The following is a 12,281-nucleotide window of genomic DNA, read 5'->3' as shown; positions in this document are numbered from 1 at the left end:
AAGTTTCTGGAATCAGATAGACGCTGGTCAGCCCTGGGGATTCAAGCTATTTGGAATCTCAGCGATGAGGCTCAATGTAACTGAGATTGAGAGAGGGAGGGGTGTTGGTGGTGGAAGGAGAGACCGCGGCCGGTGGGTGGAAGAGAGTCCTAGTGGGCGACACGGCTGCATTCACCAACACACTGAAAGAGAGCATGGGGAATAGATCGCACCGTAGGATCTGCCAACTCTGCCTAGTTACTTCCGCCATTACCGTGATTGTTGACGGGCTCTCGACCCAAGGTGAGCCGAACGGGCTCCAAATGTAAATAAATTGTTATTGTACAGCACCACAGTGACATCGACACGCCCTGAACAGTGACACTGAGACACCAGTCTCTGTGACACCAACACGCATCTCAACCTGACCCGACCAGCTCCGCACCGTGACAAAGACTCACACGTCACTGGAACACCCCTCACCGAGACGATTGCGCCCCTCAACATAACACAGATGCACCGCTCACTGACGCAATTACCTTCACCTCACCCTGACACAGGCAGACAACTGATCGTCATACCGGCTCCGAAATTCACAGCGAAATCTCAGTCACATCGACGCACACCTTGGCGTGACACTGCCACACCTTCCGTAGCCATGACATGCCGCTCACCGTGACACAGACACACCCCTCTCTGTGCGACCAGTGCACCGCAAACCATGTCACAGGTACTCTAACCACAGTTACACCCCAAGCCCCTCACTCTGCGATTTCCCTGGCAGTGACATCGAGAAACACTTCATTATGAACCGCCTCAACTCTCGACAGTGCCCCTAAACACCTATCACAGTGACACCGACACTTTCATCAGAGCAACTCGGACATGTCCCCCATGATACTGACGCAGACCCCCATTGGAAAATCAACAAAATCTTCACCGGGACATTGATATACCCCTCAGCGTGCCACAGACACGACCCTCAAAATGGTGCCGACTCCTCTCACTGTGCCACCAGCACATTCTTCACTGTGACACCCTTCATCGTGACACTGACACGACACTCTCGGTGACTCGTTCGGTGGCGTGACGCTGACTCACGTGTCACTGAAAAGGCTAAACATCCTTCACCATCTCTCGCAGTGTCACAGATTCGTCAGTCTCAGATCACACCCGACAGAAATTACTATGAGTTAAACTCAACCCTTCAATCCAAGATATCCGAGAATACCCACCTTAATTTCTCCCGGAGAACCTGTCTGAAAAATCTCTCTGGGCTCAACTCTAATCTATCCGATCTTAACCGAATGCACAGCGATCTCCGTCACAAGTTCACGGAGATGGAAACGAAGTACAGATCTGCCAACGAAATCAAGGCTCGAATCTGTGAATTGTTGACCAGCAGAAGAGGTGAGGCATCATCCCCCACTTTCATCCGCTCCTCATCACAGGGCAAGCATGGAGAGAGGAAGCGTCACTCTGTGCTTGACATCGGGAGTGTGTGAAGAGATGGTATGGAGGGTGATTCCCTCTGTGTTTGACCCGGTGAGTGTGTTACGTGTCTGTCTGGAAGAAGTTGTATTCTGTCACTGAACCCAGGAGAGTGTGGCGGGATGTTGTAGAGGTGGATTCACTCTGGGTCTGACCTCGGGATTGTGAGACGTAACCTTAAAATTTTATTCTATGTCTGACTCCGTGAATCTCTGATGTGACCGTATGGATCCAGCTTCACTCTGTGTCTGACAGAGGGATTGTATGTTGGGACAGTGCTCAGAGAGATTCACCCCATGTCTAACCTCTGAAGTGTGTTATAGCACCGTGGAGAGAGAGTTTCACTCTGAATCTGGGAGAGTGTGACGAGACGGTGCAGCGAGGGCTTCACTCTGTGTCTGAATCCGGGAGTGAGTTATGGGACGTTGTAGAAGGGGTTTCACTCAGTTTTTGATCCCGGGAGTGTGTGCTGAGACGTTGTGGAAGGTGCTTGGATAAAAAAAAATGACTTAAAAGAAGAAAGCAGAGTGTAGTTGTGAAAGGGAAGTATTCTTCCTGGAGGTCGGTTACTAGTGGAGTGCCGCAGGAATCTGTCCTTGGACACCTGCTGTTCGTGAATATAATAAATAAATGACCTGGAGGTACAGGTGGAAAGAAGGGTGAGTAACTTTGTGGAGGACACGAAGATTGGAGGAGTTGTGGATGGAACTGCAGGTTGTCGAGGGTTACAAGAGGATACAGACAGGCTGCAGAGTTGTACATAAAAATGGCAGATGGAGTTCAATCCGGACAAGTGTGAGGTGATGCATTTTGGAAGGACAAACCAGAAGACAGAGTACAGATTTAATGGTCGGTTACTTAAGAGTGTGGGTGAACAAAGGGACCTTGGCTTTGAAATCCATATATCACTCAAGCTCGCGGCGCAGGTTGATACGGTAATTAAGCCGATGGGATGCTAGGCTTCATTAACAGGGGGATTGAGTTCAAGAGTAGAGAGGTCATGTTGCAACTCTACAAATCCCTGGTGAGACTACACTTAGAGTATATAGTGTTCAATTCTGGGCACCTCATTATAGGAAGGATATGGAAGCTATGGACAGGGTGCAGAGGAAATTTACTAGGATGTTGCCTGGATTGGGGGACAAGTCACATGAAGCAAGGTTAGCAGAGCTGGGACTTTTCTCTTTGGAGCGTAGAAGAATGAGAGCGGACTTGATAGAGGTCTATAAGATTATAAGAGGCATAGATAGGCTGGTTAGTCTGGACCTGTTTCCCAGGGCACCAGCAGAAAAAAACACCAGAGGCATAGGTACAAAATTAAGGGAGGGATGTTTTGGGGAGACATCAGGGGTAAGTTTTTTTACACAGGGTTGTGATTGCCTGCAATGACTTGCCATGGATGGTGGTGGTGGCTAAAACGTTAGGGGTATTTAAGAGCCTATTGGACAGGCGCATGGATGATGAGGAGCTACTGCGGGAAGGAGGGAGGGCGGGTGAATGCCTTTGGTGGATGTGAGGGGGGTTATGTGTTTGTCTGACACAGGGAACGCGGGCCTGGATGGTATTCCGCTCTGTGTCAGATATCTCTGTGATAGGACGGTGCGGAGTGAACTTCTCTCGTTTACTGACCCCTGTGATGTCTCCGGGTGGAAGGAGCATCGTACTATGGTTGACCACGGGAGTGCGCGGCGGGATGAAGCAGAGAGTGTTTCATTTCATATCTGACCACGGGAGGTTGTATTGGGGTAGTGTGGAGGAAGGGTCACTCGCTGTTTGACCCAAGGAGTGTGTCAGAGTGTGAATTAGGGTTAGAGTCGTGTGTGATGGGCCAGTGTGGAAGGAGCATTACCCTGTGTCTGACTCCGGGAGATGATGATGCAACCGTGATACAAGAGCTTCATTCTTCGTCTGTCCACGAGAGTGTGTGACGGTGGATTGTGTGCGGAACCTAAATTTGTGTCTGAGCAGTCAGGAAGTGTGTGTTTGAATGGCCCGCAGGGACTTTCACTCTATAACTGATGGGACGGTGCCGAGGTAGTTTCATTGCATGTCTGATCCCTGGAATCTGTGATGGGGCGGTGTGGAGGGAAATTCACTCTGTGTCTGACCCCGGGAGTGTGTGATGGGACGGTGTGGAGGGAGATTCACTCTGTGTCTGATCCCGGGAGTGTGTGATGGGACGTTGTGGAGGGAGATTCACTCTGTGTCTGACCCGAGGAGTGTGTGATGGGTCGGAGTGGAGGGAGATTCCCTCTATGTCTGGCCGGAGGAGTGTGTGATGGGTCGGAGTGGAGGGAGATTCCCTCTATGTCTGGCCGGAGGAGTGTGTGATGGGTCGGAGTGGAGGGAGATTCCCTCTATGTCTGGCCGGAGGAGTGTGTGATGGGTCGGAGAGAAAGCAGCGACACCTGCTGTCTGAATCGGTGATGGGACGTTGACCGTTTCTGATCCCATTCGGTGCAATGGGAGTAATGGAGGGAGATTCATTTTTGTTTGTTCCTCATTTGCAGTGCCAGCGTGTCCTCAGAACTGGAAAGGAAACGAAGATGGATGTTATTTCCTATCCATCTTGAAGAAATCTTATGATGGATCGAGGGAACATTGTTCAAACTTTGATGCAAGGCTCCTCGAAATAGATTCAAACCAGGAAGAGGTAAGTGTTTTCCGGGGTCTAACATAGTTTGAATCTTTCCGCACCGTCCCATCACACACTCCCGCGATAGACAGAGAGTGAAACTCCCTCCAGAAGCAGAATCAGAATCAGGTTTATTAACACCGGCTTTTGACGTGAAATTTGTTAACTTAGCATCAGCAATTCAATGCCAGACATAACCTGGCAGAGAGAGAGAAAATAACAATAAGTGAAATAAAACATAATAAAAATAAACAAGTAAATCAAACACGAACATTGAATAGATTATTTAAAATGTAAAAAGAACAGAAATGGTCTACATTATAAGAACTGAGGTAGTGTACAAAGTTTCCAGTCCGTTCCGGAATCGGATGGCAGAGGGGAAGAAGCTGTTCCTGAATCACTTAGTGTGTGCCTTCAGGCTTCTGTATCTCCTACCTGATCGGAACAGTGAGTAAAGGGCAAGCCATTGGTGTTGGAGGACTTCAATAATGGTCGCTGTCTTTCCGAGACTCCGCTCCCTGAAGATGTCCTTTTGTAGGCAAGCGCCCAATATGGAGCTGGCTAGATTTACAACCTTCCGGAGCTTCTTTCGGTCCTGTGCAGCAGCCAGACCCCCCCCCCCCCCCCAAACATACCAAACAGTTATGCAGCCTGTCAGAATGCTCTGCACGGTGCAATTATGGAAGTTTTTGATTGTGACAGAATGAAGTCCCTCCACGCCGTCCCGTCAGACACTCCCTGGATCAGGCACAGAGTGAAACTCCCACAAACCTGTCCCATCACCCATTCCTGGGATCTGACACTGGGGGATTCCATCCCTGTGCCGTCTCTTCACATTTTCCCGTGGTCAGGCATGGAGAGAGGCTAAATGTAACCGTTAGGTTCTACCAGCATGCTTTGCCTGGTGTTTGAGGGCGATACCTCCTTCGGCCAGGCCAAACCGAGAAAAGCTTGTTTGTGTGGCTGTGTTGCCCGGTTACAAATCAATCGCACGAAATAACGAGCAGTACACCATTTGCAATTAAACAATTGAACTTTATGATTCTTCATTTAACTACAGGGTTAGTCTGGAAAACAATTTTACCATTTTAACGGAACAGTCTAATGCGCTCCTTGGAGCTCATTGTTTTCCCGTCCGTCCGTTCTCCATCGATTTCCCCTGGGCGTGGTCGACTCCCGACCCCATTCCAAGTCCGCTCAGGCCTGCAGTCTACGATTACCCCGTTCTGGCATCTTCTCTCTCCATCTTCTGCCGAACAAAAGGCCGCGAATCCCTCGCTCTTGGTCTCACAGGAAAGAAAATCCCTCCCATCAGGGAACGTCACCCATTCCGAAGCCCCCGTTATCTCTCGTCATAACTCAAACACACTGCTGCTACAGAGAAACCATTACATTAGTAGTGAAACATTTCCCAGGGCGTTGCTTGCATATTAATGGAAAGGATTTAATTTTACAGGAATTTGTTTCCACCTCTATCGGCAAAGTATACCAAACTTACTGGATTGGAAAATGCAGATACGGGTGAGATTTGAACTGTTACAGGTCGGTGGTGTGAGTGTGACAGGGGCCCGTGTGGAGAGTATGGGACATTGGGATTAGTTTGGAGTCTGACACGAGGCCGTGTGGAGAGAGCAGGTCAGTGGGATTAGTCTGTTGACTGACCCAGGGTTGTCGGGAGCGGGTGGTGCAGAGGGATTGATTTGGGATTTGACTCGGGATTGTCGGGGAGAGCGGTATAGTGGGATTCGTCCGGCCATGGATCCGGGGCTGGGGGGCGAGCGCAGATCAGTCGATTAGTTGTTTTCGACGATCTCCGGTCGCCTGATGGATCTGTTTTGACTCTGTTGACATTGTCTAACCCTCTTTCATAGGAATGTGGACTCTAATCTCCTGCACAAGTCCTTATGCCGGTCCAGCTGCAGTAAATGCAACGCGTACCGGGGCTACAATCCTTGCAAAAGTAAACGCAGATTCATCTGCGAGAAGTCGGCACATTTATACCCGGATATTCCTGCAGAGATCCGAGGTCTCTGTCAACACCCCGCGGGAAAGACTTAAATCAAATGAAGGCATTCCACTTCTCCCCATTCAATCTACCCCACTCTCAAACTCCCATCTTTTTACTCTTTCCCACCCTCTCTTCCCCTCCTTCCTACCCCAGTCTCCTCCTCTACTCGCATCCCCATTCTCCCGCACCTCTCCCTCTCTCCATCTTGACCACTTTTCACCCTTCCCGCCCCGCTCTCCCTCGATCCCCCCTTTTAATCCCCCTTTCTACTCCTCTCTTTGCCCTTCTCCCCAGCTCATTCCGCTTCTGCCCTTGCTCTCTCCCCCTCGGACCCCATTCTTTGCCTCTCCGCTCTCCGTTCTCACCACACACTCTCACCTCAATTCTGTGAACTCTGGCTCTCAATTCCCCAACCCAGGGGAATAGACTGTGCACATTTACCCTCTCTGTGCCCCTCCTGGCTTCATACCCATGCCCCAAGAAATGTAAACTCATCCTTCCTGCTTGCCTTCTATCCGTAACAGACCCTCGAGACCCGGCAACATCCTCGTAAATCTCCCTCTGCACTCTTCCCAGCTCAGTGGCATCTTTCCTACAGGCGGGGGACCAGAAGTGAACACCGCCCTCCAAGCGCGGCCTCAACGATGCCTTGTACAACTTCAACGTGACCCCGGTACGGTGCAAAGATGTAAAATTAACGTAAATTGGGAGAATTAATAAATACTGCAATGAAGGTGAATACCGAGGGAGTGTTTAACGGCTTGTAAATTGTTGAGTTTACAGGCGTCTGTACCCCCTCCCCGATGGTACCGATGAGCCAGGGCATTTCCCGACGGGAGGGGGTCCTCGCTGATGGATACGGTCTTCCCGAGGCATTCCTTCTTGAACATGTCCTCGATAGAGGGGAGGGAGGGTTGTTGACGGGCAACAATTGGCACTTTGAGCCTTAAAGGGAAGGTGACCGCTCACCACACTCCGGGGAACGGACGTGCCGAAACCTGGAAGCCTGTCTCTGTTCAGTCGGGAACTTGGCACCTTCTTCGTGTTTGCGTGAATGTGCAATCTCCACCCAGATGGATTCCACATTCTGCTCCATTGATCCCATATCGTCCCCCACTATCGCCCTGACCTCAGCCTCAATCAAGAGCGCTACCCCACCTCCTTGACATTCCTGCTCATCCTTTCGTATTCCCTGATATCCTGGGATATTGAATTTCCTGTCCTCTCCACTTTGCAACCACGTCTCTATAACGACCACTAAATCATTCCCCTTTGTACTGATTTGGGCCACAAGTACACTGACCTTATTTGGAAAACTAAGGGCATTCAGATAACGTGATTTTACACTCATTGTGCTTTTAAAATCATGTCATCTTTCTCTCTTTACACTTGAATTTTCTTCGTTTCCCTTCACTACTCTCTAACTTTTCTCTTTTTTATCTTTTGATTTTACTGGATCTTTATCCACACTTCTCACTTTTACTTTATCCTTACTCCGCCAGTCTGCTGAACAGAAACCGTCGTTCTGCGTCTCGCTGTGATCCAGGTCCCATCCCGGTCCAGATGCATCTCGTCCCATTTGAAATGTTCCCTCCTGTTGCCGATTCCAATGAATTCAAACCCAGTTCTCCCACACCAATCCTTGACCCACGCATTTAACTCTCTAATCTTCTTTACCTTAAGCCAATTTCACATGGCTGAGGCTGTAATCATGAGATTTCCTCCTTTTCGTTTTAGCTTTTTTTTTAGTCCGCAGCTGCTGAATTCCCTCAGCAGTAGCGTTTACCTCGATCTACCGATGTGTTGCATATACATACTGACTTGGTTTCCACCGCCGCCTGCCGCAAGGAATTCCTCCAATCAACTCTCATGGCAGAAGAAATCCCTCCGAACATACGTTCTAAATTCTCATCCCTGCATGCTGAGATTGTCCCCGCAGGCCTTAACACGGATTTGTGCGTGGAAGGTCACATTTGACAAATCTTATTGAAGAGGTTACAGGGAAAGTAGACAAGGGTAAAACAGTGGATGTTATCTATATGGACTTCAGTATGGCCCTGGACAAGGTTCCACACGGAAGGTTAGTTAGGAATGTTCAATCTTTAGGTATTATCATTGATGAAGTAAAATGGATTCAACAGTGTCTGGAAGGGAAATGCCAGAGTGTAGTGGTGGATAACTGTTAGTCGGGTTGGAGGCTGGTGACTAGTGGTGTGCCTCATGGATCTGTACTGGGTCCACTGTTGTTTGTCATATACATGAATGATCTGGATGTTGGGGTGGTAAATTGGATTAGTAAGTATGCAGATGATACTAGGTTAGGTGGCGTTATGGATAGTGGAGACGGTTTTCAAAGCTTGCAGAGAGATTTAGGCCAGTTAGAAGTGTTGGGCTGAAGATGGCAGATGGAGTTTAAGGCTGATAAGTGTGAGGTGCTACACTTTGATAGGAATAATCCAAATAGGACATACATGGTAAATGGTAACGCATTGAGGAATGCAGTAGAACAGAGTGATCTAGGTATAATGGTGCATGGTTCCCTGAAGGTAGAAAATCATGTGGATAGGTTGGTGAAGAAAGATTTTGGTATGCTGGCCTTTATAAATCAGAGCACTGAGTATAGGAGTTGGGATGTAATGTTAAAATTGTACAAGGCATTGGTGAGCCCAAATTTGGAGAATTGTGTACAGTTCTCGTCAAAGAATTATAGGAAAGATGTCAACAAAATAGAGAAAGTAGAGAGATTATTTACTACAATGTTACCTGGGTAATTTACAGGGAAAGTTTGAACAAGCTAGGTCTTTATACTTCAGAGCGTAGTCGGTTGAGGGGGTCTTGATAGAGGTATTTAAAATTATGAGGGTATAGATAGACGACGTGGCTAGGCTTTTACCATTGAGAGTAGTGGAGATTCATACAAGAGGATATGCGAAGAGATTTAGGACGCAAAAGTTTAAGGGTAACACGAAGGGAAATTTCTTTACTCAGAGAGTGGTAGCTGTGTGGAACGAGCTTCCAGAAGAAGTGGTAGAGACAGGTTCCATATTGTCATTAAAAAATAAAATTTGATAGGTGTATGGACCGGAAAGGAATGGAGGGTTATGGGTTGAGTGCAGGTCGGTGGGACTGGATGAGAGTAAGCATTCTGCACGGACGAGAACAGCCGTTATGGCCTGTTTCCGTGCTGCAATTGTTATATATGACTGACCACTTTTCACATGTAGTCTATGTTGGGACCAGAACTTCTTACCTTGTCTGTCAATCATATGGAAGTTGGAACTCATAGCGCTTTTTGCGAAGATTGCAGACGAAATGAAGACAGGCGGAGGGGGCAGGCGATTTTGGGGAAGTAGTCAGGATGTAGGCTATATTCTAAATGATGTGAACATAAAACAACTAAGGCTGAATGGGATCACTTAAAGGTCAATTTACACGCTGTGGAAGGTAAATGCCAAGGTGGCATGTATTTCAAGGGGGTGAGAGTATAACACAAGGATGTAATATTGTGACTTTACAAAGTAATGGTGAGGCCTCCGGTGGAGCATTGTGAACAATTGCGGCCCCTACTCTTGCAGAGGGTGTGGAGAAGCTGAAGAGCTTTCAAAGGAGCTTCACAGAAATGATTCCATCAAGAGCGTTTGATGACCCTGTGGTTGATGCACAGGAGTTTAATAAAAAAAAAGGTGACTTCATCGAAACCTCTCGAGTGGTAAAAAGGCTTTGCTCAAGAGGAGATGGGAAGGATTTTCCTGCCGGTTGGAGAGTGAACGACCAGAAGATACATCTCAGAATAGAGAGGGTGCCCTTTATGCACCCGTTATTCTCTGAATTCCAGTGAGTACAGGACCAGAGCCGTGAAAGTTTCTCCGCATGACAGGACTTTCAATCCTCGAATAATTCTTGTCAAACTCCTGTTAAACCTCTCTGATGGAAGCTCATCCTTTCCTCGATCAGGGTTCCGAAACTCCACAACACCTCGAGTTAGGCCTCACCAGTGCCTTGTAGAGTCTTAAAATTACATCCTTGTTTACATATTCCAGCCCTCCGAAATGAAATTATCATCACATTCACCAAAAGATGTGCACAAAATAATAAAATCGCTAAAATTAATTGCTAAGTTTTAGATTTATTCACAGCAAAACCTATTTCTAGCTCTAAGCTTCTTGAATTCCTGTTTCGTTTCTACAACTCGGTTTTTGGTTAATACTTCTGGCAAGAGTAGGCTGACTTTTTTTATTATTATCACTGGGGTGCGATGTGCCACTTGTAATCATCCCATGCGCCCCTTCTGGCACAAGCGCCATAGGTTGGCCATCCCTGGCACAGGTCGATAAAGGGAGGAGGTCCTGAATATAAGGAGTTAGGTAGAAAGCTGCGAAGCAGCACCTCCAGGGTAGTCACCTCCGGGTTGCTGCCTGTGCCAGATGCCAGTGACGGTACAAAGAGGATGATTTGGAAGATGAATGCGTGTCTGAAGAACTAGTGCGTGGTAGAGGATCAGATTTCTAGATCATGGGGGTCTTTTCAGGGGAAGAGATGACATGTAAAAAGAGGACAGGTTACACCTGAACCTGAGGGGGACCAACCCTCGGTGCGGTCTGAACATGGAAATTGATCACAAACGAATCCTTCACACCCTGGATATTTTAGTTTCCTCTTCACTTCGAAAATAGTCGGCGCTTCAATTTTTTTCTACCAAAGTGTATGACCATACACTCTCCGACACTGTAATCTACCTGCTGAACCTTTGTCCATTTGCCGAATCTGTTTAAGACCTTCTGTAGACTCTCTGCTACCGCAACACTACCTGTAGATCGGTAATGTTATTATTGGTCTACACCAGGGGTGTCAAACACAGTTTAGGTCACGGGCCGGATTGAGCAAAATGCAGCTTCATGCGGGCCGGATCAGCCGGACGCGTGCGGTCGCAGCTTTCGTTGCCTCCGTTTTCTCAGCCTGCTCTCTTATAGTCTCTGTTATAACTACAAAGTGTTTCACTTTACAAACTCCGTTTCTTATGAAGAAGACTGCCGAGCAAGACTGCCGAATAAACACTAAAAACCCTGAAAACCTGGTACCTGAATAAACTCAGCATTAGCCATATCATACGCCATAGGCGCTTCGATTACTGGGGCCAGCTTTAATAGTTTTTAGATATTATCTCGCGGGCCAAAGATAATTCCACCGCGGGCCGGATTTGGCCCGTGGGCCTTGAGTTTGACATGTATGGTCTACACTGACTGTGATTCCCCGATGACGAAGACAAATAGTCCGCTGCAGAGGGAGATGCCCTGTCCCGGGGTTTGGAGCTTGTGGATTACAATCACCTCAACACCACCTGTAGATCGGTAATGTTATTACTGGTTCACACTGACTGTGACTCCCCGATGACGCAGACAAATAGTCCGCTGCAGAGGGTGATGCCCTGTCCCGGGGTTTGGAGATTGTGAATTACAATCACCTCAACACCACCTGTAGATCGGTAATGTTATTACTGGTTCACACTGACTGTGATTCCCCGATGACGCAGACAAATAGTCCGCTGCAGAGGGAGATGCCCTGTCCCGGGATTTGGCCCGTGGGCCTTGAGTTTGACATGTATGGTCTACACTGACTGTGATTCCCCGATGACGCAGACAAATAGTCCGCTGCAGAGGGAGATACCCTATCCAGGGATTTGGCCCGTGGGCCTTGAGTTTGACAAATATGGTCTACACTGACTGTGATTCCCCGATGACGAAGACAAATAGTCCGCTGCAGAGGGAGATACCCTGTCCCGGGATTTGGCCCGTGGGCCTTGAGTTTGACATATATGGTCTACACTGACTGTGATTCCCCGATGACGAAGACAAATAGTCCGCTGCAGAGGGAGATGCCCTGACCCATGATTTGGAGCTTGTGGATGACAACTGAGGAAATGATTTTGCTTTTGCCAGTGAACCGCAGCGTGATGCAACTATTGCAGTCGTCCAGATGGTCCAAGGCCCAGTGGAGAGTAAAAGAGATTGCACCCGTTGTGGACCTATCGTGGAGCGAAACAAAGAGCAGCGGATCAACGTTCTGGGCCCTGTGTAGATCCTCTGAGATGCTAACATCCGGGATATTCAAATAATTCGACAGACTTGCCGGGTGATAGATATGACTTATAGAGAGGCAGTTAAACGCAAG

The 12,281-nt window shown here is 48.1% G+C and overlaps 1 protein-coding gene across 1 annotated transcript in view; it reads left to right on the top strand.

The window, feature by feature from the left end:
* LOC132388811 (uncharacterized) overlaps positions 1-6,163 on the top strand; it is a 63,008-nt gene extending 56,845 nt beyond the window's left edge. Inside the window, exons 8-9 of the mRNA XM_059961233.1 lie at positions 1,123-1,372; positions 5,977-6,163. Coding sequence (XP_059817216.1) covers positions 1,123-1,372; positions 5,977-6,163 — 437 coding nt within the window. The remainder of the gene's footprint in view (positions 1-1,122; positions 1,373-5,976) is intronic.
* The last annotated feature ends 6,118 nt before the right edge of the window (positions 6,164-12,281 follow it).

Source organism: Hypanus sabinus, unplaced genomic scaffold, assembly GCF_030144855.1.
Source record: "Hypanus sabinus isolate sHypSab1 unplaced genomic scaffold, sHypSab1.hap1 scaffold_416, whole genome shotgun sequence".
NCBI classification, from domain to species: Eukaryota; Metazoa; Chordata; class Chondrichthyes; order Myliobatiformes; family Dasyatidae; genus Hypanus; species Hypanus sabinus.
This window is presented reverse-complemented; position numbering and strand designations above follow the sequence as displayed.